Below are 15,745 nucleotides of genomic sequence, written 5' to 3' on the forward strand. Positions count from 1 at the left end.
ATAACAACATGTTGCAGGAAGTGTGATGAATTTGCACGCTGATGTGCTGCGATAGTGAATGCAGCCCTCGCATCTGTGATTAAATTGCAATTTCACACTCCTTTTCTTCTAAAAATAACTTGTCTTCTCAGTCAAAGCTGTTGCAATTTGATGAACAAAACGGCATATATTAGATTTGATATGCAAAATTACTAGAATTATATGAATTTATCGACTTTTTGATGAAGCAAAATATATGCAAGAACATCATCTGTCATATCATTCTACATCTCAGGTCTGTAAACTTAAATTGTCTTATGTTGTGATGACCCAAGGTCATCTATTCACCCGTCCTTCACTACTATATGTATATCCAAAATAAATGTTTACAGGATATCAATTTAAAGAATATTTTAGGGTGCTATTGAAAATGCTTGTTGCTTTTGAATTTAGTATCATTAGTTACATAATGTGACATATTAACCATATTAAACTCCCCTCTCTCACACTGAAGCTGAATGATCCGTGTCAGGCATAACAAGTTATCATGTCTGTCCTTTATTAACCCCTGTGGGTTGCTCAAATTCACTATCCTTTCTGTGTACAAAAAAGCCACTAAATTAAACGACTGTAAAAATGTATAAGATCTTTTTTTTCATCAGCCTCAGTACTGATCAAATATATCAAATATTTACAAAAATGTCAGGATTTTAACTCTTTAATTGCCAAGTTCATAAGTGATGACACTGATTTAATGAAAAAAATATTCATAGTCTTGAGCATGTCAAAAATGAGTAAAAACATTGGCTTTGATGCACTGAAAAAAATTATTCATTGAATTTACTCAATTTTTTAAGGTAAGTGGTTGCAATCAATTTATTTAAGCTACATGTAAACAAAAAAGATTAGTAAAGTAAAATAAAATATAAAACTTTTTTAATGTAGCTTAAATACATTGATTGCAACAACTTACCTTAAAAAAATTGATAAATTCAATAAATAATTTTTTTTCAGTGTGCATTTTTAGTTTTTTGTGCAGCATCATTACTTTTCTCTCTAATTAGTTGTTTGTGGCTTTTTCTGCCTCATTGACTTCCATTTTACTGACATTTTTTGATTGCAAAGCCATGACACCTTATTATCATGCATTTTTGATTGTTGGTGGTTTTTCCTTTTGCTAAGAGGTAAAATTTGTCATTTTTACTGTTGATCACCATGTAGCACCATTAACTCTTTAGTGGGCCTGTGCAAAAAACAGAGCTTAATTTCTGTCTTGTACATTGAGTTATATGTAGTATAAGTGTGTGTGCGTGCGTGCGTGCGTGCGTGCGTGCGTGCATGCAAACAACTAATTATGGAGGAAAAAAATCTGATGCTGCACAAAAACTAAAAATGCATGAAAGCATTTTTTACTAATCTTTGACATGCCCAAGACTAAAAAAGGGGGGAAAACCAGTCCACAATCACTTATTATATTGAAAATCTTTTATTTTGTGTTTTTTTTCTCAAATCAGTGACATCGCTTGTGAGCTTGGCAATTAAAGAGTTGAAATCCAGTTAACATTTGATAATTTGGTCAGTACTGAAGTTGATTAACAGATTTATGCACAGCTGTTGATTAACAGATTTATTACAGCTGTTTAATTTAATAGCTTTTTTGTACACGGACAACCTGATAGGGTAGTAAAATTGCACACGATGTAAAAAAGCATTTTTTAAAAATATGTGTCAATATAAGATTTGTCACTAAATATCATTTCATTTGCTGAAACAGACAAAGTTGTGACCAAATTAAGACAAAAAAAAACAAAAATGGCCTCAACAACCCATAAGGGTTAAAGTATTTTTAAAAAATTAGGCAAGCAGATAAAAAATGTCTGTGCTGATATTGATATTCAATTACTTTCCATATGGCAATATATATATATTTTTAAATATATTTCAAAACATACAAAACATATATGTGCTGAAATATATTTAGAAATGTTTACAAAAATGTATTTTTTCCAATATATTCTTTGGCCATTTTTTGAATATTTATTTTAAAAGTAAATATATTTTAAAGCATTTATATTAACATCGCATTGGAAGAAAAACTTTGTATGTTACAAACCTTTAAACATAAGTTTGAAAAGATACAAATTTAACTGGAAAAAATATACTTTTTATACTTTATACATTTTATATAACTTATATTTTGGCCAGGAAAATATATTTTTTGCCATATAGGTTGTTAAAATAAAAATGTATTTGTTGCCCCAGACATACATTTTAAAATATTTAATATATGAAGGTTAAAACTAAATATATTTTCAAATTAAAAAATATATTCAATTAAACTTTACTTTCTACAAAATGTACTTAACATATTTTTTCCAGAAAAATGTATACAGAACACAGTAAAAAAATTCTGTAAAAAATAAAGTATTACTGCCATCTGGCTGCCAGTAAGTTACTGTAGATTTTACATTTATGTTATTTACTGGCCACAATTTCAAAGTTAAATGAACATGAAACATTTTCAGTCTTTATCTTCTACAGTAAGTTACTGCCAACCAGCTGCATAATTACAGCAAATTTTTTACAGTGTACCGATAGTTTTGCTTTTTACTCCTTGTTTCAAATGATTATGTCTGTTGTCATTGTTACTCAATTCAAATAAATAATCAGCCTATGCCAGATAGTGTGAAAAATTGCTTTTTATCTGCCGATACCGATATATCAGTGGAGCCCAAATAAAAACAGAAGATGTTAAGAACAGTAAATTTTAGAGGCAGTGTATACCAAATTTTTTTATCGGTTTAATATGAGAAATTACAGTTTGTAAAAAAATCTAAATCTTGCATCCTTAGGCTGAATTCAAGTTTTGTTTTGCATGCAGAAGTATCCGCTCTAGTTTGTATTTCATTGTTCGTCTCCATGAGGGTTTAGCATGTTTGAAACTACAACACATTTAAGTGGCATACGTAGCTCAGCTGTCTCAACTAGATGATATTATCGTACATCCCAAAACTGAAAGTTGTTTAGGCGTTTCACAGACAGGCAGGACTTTCAAGTTTTAATTTCCATCTGTTTTCTAAAGCATACCATCTGCGTCGAGAGGAGACGGACTGGTTTGACAAACCACGAGATGGACGCACAGAGAACGGACAAGGGGTGGAGAGAAGACAGGTGATTTAGTAGTAAACATGCAAGGCAAACATTATTACTTAATATGACAAACCAGACAGAGGCTAAAGATATATATGCACACCTGATACCCGCAAGGTTAAGCATCCGTATCAGAGTCTTTTAGATGTATTTGTACAATACCAAATACACTGCAAAAAAAGACTTTCTTATTTGGTATTTATGTCTTGTTTTTAGTACAAATATCTAGAAATTCTTCAAGATGCATTTTCTTAACAAGCAAAATGACCTAAGAAATTTTAACAAAAAACCTTAGAAAATGTAAACAAAAAATATCAAATTTAAGTGAATTTGTACCGAGCCCCTAAGGTGACATTGGAGTAAAAAAATAAAGTTTAGTTTCATGTGCTCATGTGAAACTTTCATGTGCTCAAACTGTAAAAAAAACTTTGCTGCCTTAAAAATTTTTGTTAAATCAACTGACATTTACAAGTCATGTCAACAGAGATGAGTTGTCACAACTTATATATGAGAAAAGTCAACTTAATTTTATAAGTTATAACAACTCATCTCTAGTCACGATAAATAATAGTAAGTTGAAATAAATCCGAGTTGATTCAACAAAACATTTTAAGGCAGCAAAGTATTTTTACAGTGCACCCAAACATTTAAAAAAAAAAGTTTAGTTTCGCATGCACACGTAAAACTACACTGCAAAAAATTATTTTCAAGAAAAAAATTCTTAGTATTTTTGTCTGGTTTTCAGTAAAAATATCTAAAAATTCTTAAATTAAGATGTCTAGTTTTTAGACCAAAAATACCCAATTTAAGTGATTTTGTGCATAAAACAAGCAAAAAAAAAAATCTGGCAATGGGGTAAGCAAAAATCGTGAACATTTTTGTTAAACACTAAATTCAAGAAAAATGTACTTACCCCATTGCCAGATTTTAAATTTTTTTGCTTGTTTTATGCACAAAATCACTTAAATTTGATATTTTTGGTCTAAAAACTAAACTTATTTTCTTGGGTCGTTTTGCACATCAACAAAAGCATCTTAATTTAAGAATTTGTTTATATTTTTACTGAAAACAAGACAAAAATACTAAGAATTTTTTTCTTGAAAATCATTTTTTGCAGTGTAAAACTTTCGCTTATAGTTACACCTGCGCACACAAAACTAAACTTTATTTAATTTTGCTCCATGTCCCCTTAAGGGCTCAAACAACAAATTCTACAAATGAAAAAAATCATGAAATAAGTTTTACTTTTTTCTTTAACACTTAATTCAAGAAAAAGTTCACTTAAATTGTTTATTTTTTGTCTAAAACTAGACTTATTTTCGTAGGTCATTTTGCTCACCAAGTAAATGCATCTTGATGTAAGAGTATTTTTGTCTTGTTTTCAGTACAAATATAAAAAAATTAAGTAAGAACGTCATGTGCAGTGTAGTTTTTACACTGCAAAAAAGTATTTTCAAGAAAAATTTTTTAAGTATTTTTGTCTTGTTTTTAGTAAAAATATCTAAAAAAATCTATTTTTTTGCATAAAGCAAGCAAAAAAATCTGCCAATGGGGTAAGCAAATTTTTCTTGAATTTAGTGTTTTAGAAAAATTTTCAAGATTTTTTTGCTTAGCCCATTTGCAGATTTTTGTAGCTTGTTTTGGTTTGATATTTTTGGTCTAAAAACTAGACTTATTTGCTCATGAAGAAAAAGCATCTTAATTTAAGAATATTTAGTTATTTTTACTGAAAACAAGACAAAAATACTAAGATTTTATTTTCTTGAAAATCATTTTTTGCAGTGTAACTTCCCCCAAAAAATATTCTGTTATCATGAATCTCATTTTATTCCAAATGTAGTTATCTAATTATAACAGGATTTTAATTTCCGGCTAAAACACCCTCAAAGATTCAAAAACAGTTTGTGTTTGTATCAGCTAAATGTGTCTTTATGTCTTCAGCTTTAGTAAACGTGTCCGATTTAGTTAATTGTACTGCTCTTGTCATGTCCCTGTAGGGAAAGTCGTCACACTACCCGTTTCCTCATGCTAGAGTCAAACTCCAGAAGGATCCCAAAGATCGTAGTGTATCAGGTAAGACATGCAACAAGTACTAAGGAACAGTTTCCCGGGCTTATCCTAGTTTCTGACTAAAATGCATGTTTAAGCTGCCTTCATTTAAAAACACCTTGTACTGATATATCTCAACATACGGTATATCAGTGCCATTGTTTTGTATCAAGATGCACACCAGTATTGTTTTTCATTTGTAAAAGCAACTTAAATGTCCTAATATAACCAAGACCTAGTCCAGGATTAAACCCTGTCCGGCAATCCGCAGCTATATGTTGTGTGTATTGGCTTACAATCATCTGACAATGTAGACAAACGTTTAGGGCAGCTGTCTCTGGTTAAAAAAGATCTGTTTGCCTACCAGGCCCGCATGGAGAGACGCCCGAGGCCTATGTCTATGCAAACATTATTGAACATGCTGAGATTGTATTGGCACAATTATTTTATGGCTACTACTAAGCGACACATTAGCCCTGTTACAATTTGCCTTCAGCGTCCTCTCGTGGTGCAATGCTACATTATTACACAGCAAATGCAATGAGCCGTGTTTATGCTTTGGTATTTTAACCAGTCATGTACAGTAGAGATATAATGAAGTGGAGTCTCCCAGGTTTGCTCTAAGCATTGAAACAGGGCAGACATTACGCAGCAATGTGTCAGACTGGCATTCCTCCATCAGTCATCTAATCTTAAATGGCATGTAATGCCCACATCAGATTATCTTTGTAATTAGAAACCGTTGCACAAACAAGCGCCTTTAAAAACAAGATGACTACAGAAGGGTGTGCTGTGTAGATTTGTGGCACTGTAATTAAGGTAATGTCTACATTGGTAATTAGTCTGATGATGGGGTCTGGTACTGTGATGTGTCACACACAACACAGCCGAGTTTGCACGGTAATGAATTGAAATGTTGCAATTTTTGGACAGAACTTTGATTAAGCCATGTTTGAAACGCACAGCATTTTTTGTTGAGATATTTGCTCAGTAATGCTCAAGTGCATTGGTATAAATGTGACCCTGGACCACAAAACCAGTCATAAGGGTACCTTTTTAGAAATAGGACAATATTTGGCCAAGATACAAGCATATGAATATCTGGAATCTGATGCAGTGGCGGCCGTTGACTTCTTTTTTCGAGGGCGCTCGATGCGAAGTTCGTCACAACATGTATGTAGCCCATCGTGTGTGTTTCAGCATGTCAAAATGTGTGTTCTGTGCGTTGAGTGATCCTATGTGCATCATGCGTCATAAGTGCCTGCTGCAGACGCGTCTTAAGGGTTTATGATAAAAGAGACGCTCACGTTTGCCAGATACTCGCTTAATCTCATGTGTAATCAGAGTTTACTGTTAAGGGAGTGTCTTGTGAGTATTGTGAACTGTTTTGACGCGTGTGCAGCAGGCACTTATTTTGACAAAACACGTGATGCACATGGTTCACATGACGCAACAAACACAATCAACAGACATGACACTCCAAACACATATTTTCGGATGGGCAGTCACGAGCCGCCATTGATCTGATGTCGCAAAAAAATCTAAATATTGAGAAAATCGCCCAAGTCCAAGTCCTGCCCATACGGCAAAAGACAAAAAATGGCCAAAAAATACATTTGCTGAAATATATTTTAGAATACGTTTACAAAATATTTTTTCACCAATTTTTGTATATTTAAAATGGCCGTCAAAAGATTATTCGCGATTAATCACATACAAAATAAAAGTTTGTATTTGCATAATATATTTGTTTCTTTATTGTGTGTAATTATTTTGTATATATTTTGTATATATATCACACATAACATTTCTCTTAAATGTATTGTATGTATATATTTTTAATCTATTTATAATATAAAATAAATCAAAATATTAATATATATTTTTTTTATTTATTATATATATATATATATATATATATATTAGGGCTGTCAATAGATTAAAAAAATTAATCTAGATTAATCGCATGATTTCATGAGTTAACTGCGATTAATCGCAAATTAATAGCACATTTTTATCCATTCTAAATTTACCCTAATTTAACACTTTTCAGGTTTTTAATATTCTAATCATATATACATATATAGATGCTTTATGCAAATGTTAACAACAGCCTGTTTACATTTTAACAGAATCATCAGCCATTGTTTTGTATATGAATTTTCCTTTCAGAAGATTTTTCTTTCTCCATTTTTGTTTGCTGCTGCATCATTTGTGACCTGTGCTGGCAAGTTGAGTCGGAATTAGCAAATTTAAAAAAAAATAGTTGTTCATATTTTGACATTCTCTATTAAAACATAGAACAATGCATGATTTGTTGAAATATAACAAAATATGACAGAACTAAACGTGTTTGAAGTTGAAAGAGTCAAATTACCACAAACATTTCCACATCCATACATTATATTACCACATCAATACCTTAAAATCACTGGTAAAACTAATAGATTTAGCACACACAAAGCAAAAACATCATCAATGTATGTTCAACTTTTTTTCCTTTTGTTTGATTGACATTGAGACAGCTGCTTAAAATCTAAGTGATCTAATATAATGTTACACATCAGATAGTTTTACCCAACAGTTAACCAAACATTTACTTAAAACATAACAGATTATAGAGCCTACCTGCGTGAATTCTTATCAAAACAGATATTTGTAAAACTGTAATTTTGTGTAGATGTCTATATATCCGGGTCGCGCACTCGCGCGTCTGTGTGCACGCGCTTCAGATATCAGTCAGTCAGCGTGAAGGGATCGCTTTTGAGTCTTGTCGCTCTTAATAACTCTTTAACATTAATCAGGTACCGAACTTTATCTCTCTTAATGACTCTTTTAACATCAAGCAAGTCCTGCAGTCTATTTTATAAGTCATGCATAAAAGCGAAACCAAAATGAATTGAGACGCATTTTTGTATTAGATTAAGCATTAGGAGGACGGTAACGTTACACCTCTCAGACGTATAAATAAAGATCATATCAGATGTCCAACGAGCATTTAGAGCATTGGATTTGGTAGACGATTTGCTTAATGTTCTTATTTCTATGAAAACCTTTTACTCATTTAGAGAGAGTCACATTTGTCTGCGTCTCTGTTCATTCAACTATGGGCTGGACCAAGGGTCAAACATAAATTGCGCGTTGCGTTAATCTCCGTTAATAAAATTAGTGGCGTTAAAATGAATTTGCGTTAACGCGTTATTAACGCGTTAATTTTGACAGCCCTAATATATATATATATATATATATATATAAACAATGTATATGTATGTATATATATGTATATATATGTATATATATATATATATATATATATATATATATATATACATGTAAAAGCTTCTTAAATACATGCATGTGTGTGTATTTATATATACAAAATAATTGCACACAGTGCACACATATATTATGCAAAAACAAACTTTTATTTTGTATGCGATTAATCGCGATTAATCTTTTGATAGCCCTAATTTCTAAATATAGTTTAAAAATAAACTTATTTTTAAAGCATTTAAAATATATTTAGCCCTGGTAGAAAAAAATTGTTTAAAAAGGTGTAAATAAAAATGTTTTTAACTTCAAAAATATACTTTATGAAATTAACTTTAACTATTTAAAATATATTTTAGCCAAGAATACATTTCTTGCCTTGTGGGTTGTATTTGCGAAAAACATTTTGTGCATAAATATATTTTAATACGTGAAGGTTGAAACAAAATGTATTTACAAATTCAGAAAGTATATTAAATTAAGCTTTACTTTTTACAAAAGGTATTTAGCATATATTTAAAAATATTTTTATACAGAGAAATGTATTTTTCCCGTATGGGTGGCAACACATATTAGTAATGATCAATATATTTTTTATTTATTTATTTACTTATTTTTTATAAGTTATTATTTAAAATTTACTAAATATTTTAATGGAACAATAACTGAAAAACCTGTAATTTTGACTTATACAAAATTGTTGGCTATTTCTATAAATATACCTTTGCGACTTATGATCTTATGTTTTGTGGTCCATTGTAGTACTATGGTGGCCCTGAAGTGCAAACCACAACAACAAATTACTAAACAACAACAACAAATTAAAAAACACCACAACAAATTAAAAAACACTGCAACAAATTAAAAAACACCACAACAAATTAAAAACACAACTACAAATTAAAAAACACTACAACAAAATAAAAAACCATAACAAAATAAAAAACACAACAGTAAGTTAAAAAAACACTACAACAAATTAAAAAACACTACAACAAAATAAAAAACACTACAACAAATTAAAAAACACTACAACAAAATAAAAAACCATAACAAAATAAAAAACACAACAGCAAGTTAAAAAACACTATAACAAATTAAAAAACACTGCGACAAATTAAAAACACAACTACAAATTAAAAAACACTACAACAAAATAAAAAACCATAACAAAATAAAAAACACAACAGTAAGTTAAAAAAACACTACAACAAATTAAAAAACACTACAACAAAATAAAAAACACTACAACAAATTAAAAAACACTACAACAAAATAAAAAACCATAACAAATTAAAAAACACAACTACAAAATAAAAAGCACTACAACAAATTAAAAACACAACTACAAATAAAAAACACAACTACATTAACCTACCAGAAGAGGTAGGTACCAGTGGGCAACATGAGACATCGCTGATTGGATGACACTGCAGTTCGGCTTTTGAACCGGAAGTTATTCTTCCTGTAGCGCATGGTTTGGAGAGGAGGAGGGACAGCAAAATGTTTTGCCCAAACTGCAGAAAAGAACTGGTTGAGCCGTCCCCGAACTTTTGCAGCGGCTGTGGCAAAAGGCTTAAAGAAATATCTACCATCGGAGACACCCAACAACATTCGAGTAAGTTAATAAGTATAGTGTAATGCTTACTTTGCTTGTGGATGTAACGTTAGCTTACTACTATCGTTAGCGGTTTCCAGACCGTACCCTTAGCCGGCCCAAGCGGCTGCTAAGTTTGGGTCATCTGTAACATTCATGTTTGAAAATATGCGCTACAGGAAGAATAACTTCCAGTTCAAAAGCCGAACTGCAGTGTCGTCCAATCAGCGATGTCTCATGTTGCCCACTGGTACCTACCTCTTCCGGTAGGTTAATGTAGTTGTGTTTTTTAATTTGTAGTTGTGTTTTTAATTTGTTGTTGTGTTTTTTATTTTGTAGTTGTTTTTTATTTTGTTGTTGTATTTTTTTAACTTGCTGTTGTGTTTTTTATTTTGTTATGTTTTTTTATTTTGTTGTAGTGTTTTTTATTTTGTAGTTGTTTTTTATTTTGTTATGTTTTTTTATTTTGTTGTAGTGTTTTTTAATTTGTAGTTGTGTTTTTAATTTGTTGTAGTGTTTTTTAATTTGTTGTTGTTTTTTAATTTGTTGTTGTTGTTTAGTAATTTGCTGTTGTGGTTTGCACTTCAGGGCCACCGTAATAGTCACATATACTCACATTGCACACAATACATTCACTTTGAATAATTTGGCAGACGTTTTTATTAAAAGCCAATATACATTTACCTGTAAATCGAAACCCTGACCTTTGTATTGCTAACACTATGCAATTGAGCTACACACAATAGATTACATTATAAATATAGACAAGGCATTTACTACTATTTACACAAATGTATACAAATCTTTTAAAAAGCATCATCCAATAATCTCATACAACTGGAAAGGTCATGAAAATTGATTGATCAAACGCACCCTGAACAAAGTCCGCACATTTGTGGTCTACACAAGCAGCTTTCAGATTCCCATATCCCTTAATGCTTTATCTTTACAGGAAACGGACTGGGTATCCGTGTGGTCGGAGGAAAAGAGGTGCCGGGAAGCAACGGGGAGATCGGTGCGTACGTAGCCAAGGTACTGCCTGGAGGAGCTGCAGAACAGACAGGAAACATTGTGGAAGGTAAGCAACTCCACGAGGCTTTTACTGCGTGGGTTCATTGGTTTATTTCAGGTGTATCAATTCACAGATTTGCCAAGGGAAAGAAGCATTTCAGGTCACGGTTTGACGTGATATTTCTGTGTAGGAGACAGAAGAAACAAACGATGCACGATTCCTCACCTCCAGGCGTCAGGAATGACTCATCCGTGATGTTGAGAGATAAAGATGAAGTTTAGGGTTCATGAGTTTCCTACACGGTGTGCATTTTAATGAAGATGTTACAGAAGTGAAATGGTAGGAAAGAAAGCAGGTGCATGTTGAATTTATATCAAGACTCTGACTGTGAAAGTTTTAGTGAAGTGTCCGAAGCAGATTTTGTGGTTTAATAGTATACGCAGTTATGTAAAGAGCACTTTACCGAGTTAAATTTTACCCAAAGATGGCTGACAACTAAACTTTCTCATCCACCTGGAAGTCAAATCATAAGACTTATGTAAGACTGTTTCAGCCATTTTAATAGACCTGAACTTTACAATCTCTATTGATCTCAGTTGTGACTAAGACATTAACACTCGTTTCCCCAGAGGACGAGGGGCGCGTGCGGACCCTGCGCATTGTAAATTAGGTCTCCTCTGTCTCCGACTCTTGTGTTGATTTCTGCGTGTGGTTATTTACGAGGGACTGGGATGGGTGGCGAATGAGAAAAGTGAAGCTGAAGGGAATGGAGGAACTGTCCGTGCAAAGGCTTATTTATGTGGCCATAAACATCAGCTGGGCTTTGTTGGAGAACATTGTGGGCTTTGACTGGGACTGACACTTCACATCTGTCTTCCTCATCCTTCCTCCCATCCTCCATCGGATGTTGCTTTGTATTCTGCATCTGATTCCTTATAGCTTTCTCCATCTTTATTTCTTTATATCATATTTACATGTTTCTCATATCTGCTTTCTATTAGTATATCTTCTTATGTTTACTCTTGTCTCATCTCTTTTCAAGTTGACGATTTTTAAAGAGATACTTCCCATCAAGCCATCTTAGGTGTATACACACGGCAAAAAATTATTTTCAAGAAAATGTTCTTAGTATTTTTGACTTGTTTTCTTAAATTCTTAAATTAAGATGCTTTGTCTTGATGAGCAAAACGACCCAAGAAAATAAGTCTAGATTTTAGACCAAAAATATCAAATTTAAGTGATTTTGTGCATAAAACAAGCAAAAAAATCTGCCAGTGCAGATAAGCAAATTTTTCTTGAATTTAATGTTTAAGGAAAATGTTCAAGGTTTTTTTGCGTTCCCCATTGGCAGATTTTTTTGCTTGTTTTAGTTTAGTTTAGTTTTATTTAAAATTTGACAAGACAGGACATTGCAGAACAAAACTCTGAAATGTGTCAAACATACACATACTCCAAGAAAAAAAAAGGAAAAAAATATCTAAAATTGTATATATATATATAACACAGATACACAGATAAGTCATCTATTCAGCAATTTTAAAGCACGAGGAATAAAGTAAAGTTCATGCCGTTTAGTTTTACTTCTGGGTACATCAAATTTACTTCTGGGTACATCAAATTTATGCACAAAATCACTTAAATTTGACATTTTTGGTCTGAAAACTAGACTTATTTTCTTGGGTCATTTTTCTCATCAAGAAAAAGCATCTTGATTTCAGAAATTATAGATATTTGTACTGAAAACAAGACAAAAATACTAAGAAAGTAATTTTTGCAGTATATGCACTGCAAAAAATTATTTTAAAAAAAATGTATTTAGTATTTTTGTCTTGTTGTCAGTAAAAATATCTATAAATTCTTAAATTAAGATGCTTTTTCTTGATGAGTAAAACGACCCAAGAAAATAAATCTAGTTTTCAGACCAAAAATGTCAAATGTAAGTGATTTTGTGCATAAAACAAGCAAAAAAATCTGCCAATAGGGTAAGCTAATTTTTCTTGAATGTTTCTTGAATTTAATGTTTAAGGAAAATGTTCAAGATTTTTTTGTGTTCCCCATTGGCAGATTTTTTTTGCTTGTTTTATGCACAAAATCACTTAAATGTGATATTTTCGATATAACAACTAGACTTATTTTCTTGGGTCATTTTGCTCAACAAGAAAAAGCATCTTAATTTAAGAATTTTTAGATATTTTTACTGAAAACAAGATAAAATACTAAGAATTTTTTTTCTTGAAAATAATTTTTTGCAGTATGTGACTTTTTCTTTCAGCAGAGTTATATTAAATAATGTGTTGGCTCTTCAGCTTCATAATGGTAATGGATAGTGCCCCATTTTTAAAGCTCCAAAAAGCACATCAATCCAACATAAACCAATGTGAATCTTTAAAAATGGGGCACTATCCATATACAAGCCATCTACACCTATGAGTAAAATATGGGCTAATTTTAATTTTTGGATGAACTGTTCCTTTAAGGATGTGTAAAACATTTCTAATTGCTTTAAGTGTGATTATGCATACAGTCTGCATGTTTACAAGATGCATTACAGGTTGTTTTTAAAGGGGACTTATCATGAAAATCTGACTTTTTCCATGTTTAATTGCTATTATACCACGGGTCTGTTGAATGCTGTATTCTGATTGGCTGAGAAATGTTTGTGGGTATGCATTAATTTCTGATAACCGCACACCTAACTTGTCAAATGTCTTAAAAAGAGGCACCAGAGCAATTTTGCATTAACCCTGGTATAGAAGGAGTATTTGACTCCGGTCCTTTGAATTATTTGAAAATAACGCACACCCGCGGTGTAACCACACTCCGCTTCGCGGGTGTGCATTATTTTCTTATAATTCAATGGCCCGTCGTCAATTATTCCTTACTAATTGGGTCCCCAGTGCTTCTATCAACCTAGAAAATGTGAAAAAGATCAACCTAGTAACTTAGTTTTGGTAAACCATTCTTTGCAAGCATGTGAAAAAATAGCTCATTGAAAATTTTGCTCCCCTTGTGATATCAGAAGGGGATCCTATTATTATAATAATACCACCCCTTAATCTGCACTATACAACCACAGCACTCCCATTTAATGCAGGAAGTGAGAGAGAGATTGAAAGCACAATTGAGTTTGAATTTCAACATACCACCATTATGGTGATCAGTGTTTGCATTTCTTCAGCTCATTTGCATTTTTCACCTACAAAATGACAATTTTAGTATGCTAGAATAAATTATGTTATTAATAAACGTTACATATGTATTGTGAGGACACCAAAGATTTATTTTACATCATAAAGTATTGTGTGCGGAAATGATCTTACGTTAAGCTATGAGTGTACACATCCAGTAAATGACACATTGACCTCCAGGGACCCCAATCATCCGCCGTAATGTGGGAGCTTTAAAACGTCCTAAGAGGGCTTATCTGGCCTACCTGAAGACTCGCTTTCATCTGTGTAAGTGTACCAACGGAGTGCTTTGAGTTTGTGTTTGCGTGAACTTTTCTGTCCCCTTCGAGCAGCATTTCTCTTCTTTCTCACAGCGTGTTTTGTGGATAACTGCTTTATTTTAAGAACTGAAAGTGTGGTGTTGCAGTGCGCAGAACAGTTTGTCCTCAAGCTGGTGGAGTGTAAAATGCTTTCATTGGCTAATGTTGTATCTGCATGTGGGTTTGCACAGGAATGCAAGTTTTGGAGTGGAACGGCATTTCCTTGACTGGTAAGACGTACGAGGAAGTCCAGGGTCTGGTTGGTCATCAGGTCGGAGAGGCGGAGTTATGTATCAGACTGTAAGTGTCCAGTTTTCCATTATACAGCTTTATAAAAGTGATTTGATGTGCACATTATATTGTCAAATCTCTTTAATCTCTAGGGATATAAATATGCTGTCTGAATCTGAAAGCTCACACCTCGACTTTCAAGACCAGACCAAAGGTGAGACTCGTTTCACATCTCACATCAATGTCATGTCCTTATTAACCCTATAATTGCACATCCACTGATTTGCATTTTTAAATGGGCAGGTGACCGACCCCCACGTTCCCCAGGTGTGGACCCCAAGCAGCTGGCTGCAGAGTTGCAGAAAGTCTCCCAGCAGCAGGTGCCATCCACGTCTACGTCAGCGCTGGATAAGACCTCGGCGTCTGCCGGGTCCAGTGCGGTTCCGAGCCCTGGGCAACCCGGGTCTCCTTCGGTCAGCAAGAAACGCCACAGCAAGGTCTCACAGCGAACTCATGCTATGTGTACACATGCATAAATATAATAATTTTATTCAAATGAATAGTAATGCTGGGATTTTGTTTTTTAGACATCTGAGGCTGCAAAAACTCAATCCTATCCAGTGTCGGGAGATATCCAGGTAAACACATTTTCGGCTACCTAAATATAGTTAGTTCACCTTAATATAAAGATTCTTTTGTTTATATTTATAAATAATATTTATTATTATTTATTTAACCTCAAGTTGTTCCAAACATACATGTTGTTAATTATTCATGGAAGATTTTTCAAGGATTTCCACCTAGATATTGTACTTATTTACTATATTTTACGTATTTTGGCCAAAAATATGTTTTAAATATATGATAAATACATTTTGTAAAAATTGAACCTTTTTAAATTTGAAAATATATGTAGTTTTAACCTTCATATATCAACATCTATTTAAAAATTTATTTTAAGGACAAGCAA

The 15,745-nt window shown here is 32.6% G+C and overlaps 1 protein-coding gene across 12 annotated transcripts in view; it reads left to right on the forward strand.

Annotated features, from left to right (window-relative positions):
* The window catches only part of pcloa (piccolo presynaptic cytomatrix protein a), a 77,851-nt gene that overhangs the window by 40,831 nt on the left and 21,275 nt on the right, over nucleotides 1–15,745 (forward strand). For all 12 annotated transcript variants that reach the window (XM_055190929.2, XM_055190922.2, XM_055190925.2 and 9 more), the window contains 7 exons: nucleotides 3,062–3,150; nucleotides 5,127–5,202; nucleotides 10,998–11,123; nucleotides 14,736–14,844; nucleotides 14,928–14,989; nucleotides 15,079–15,272; nucleotides 15,363–15,413. In XM_055190929.2, coding sequence (XP_055046904.2) covers nucleotides 3,062–3,150; nucleotides 5,127–5,202; nucleotides 10,998–11,123; nucleotides 14,736–14,844; nucleotides 14,928–14,989; nucleotides 15,079–15,272; nucleotides 15,363–15,413 — 707 coding nt within the window. The remainder of the gene's footprint in view (nucleotides 1–3,061; nucleotides 3,151–5,126; nucleotides 5,203–10,997; nucleotides 11,124–14,735; nucleotides 14,845–14,927; nucleotides 14,990–15,078; nucleotides 15,273–15,362; nucleotides 15,414–15,745) is intronic.

The sequence above is a fragment of the Misgurnus anguillicaudatus genome, chromosome 1 (genome assembly GCF_027580225.2).
Source record: "Misgurnus anguillicaudatus chromosome 1, ASM2758022v2, whole genome shotgun sequence".
Classification (NCBI taxonomy): Eukaryota; Metazoa; Chordata; class Actinopteri; order Cypriniformes; family Cobitidae; genus Misgurnus; species Misgurnus anguillicaudatus.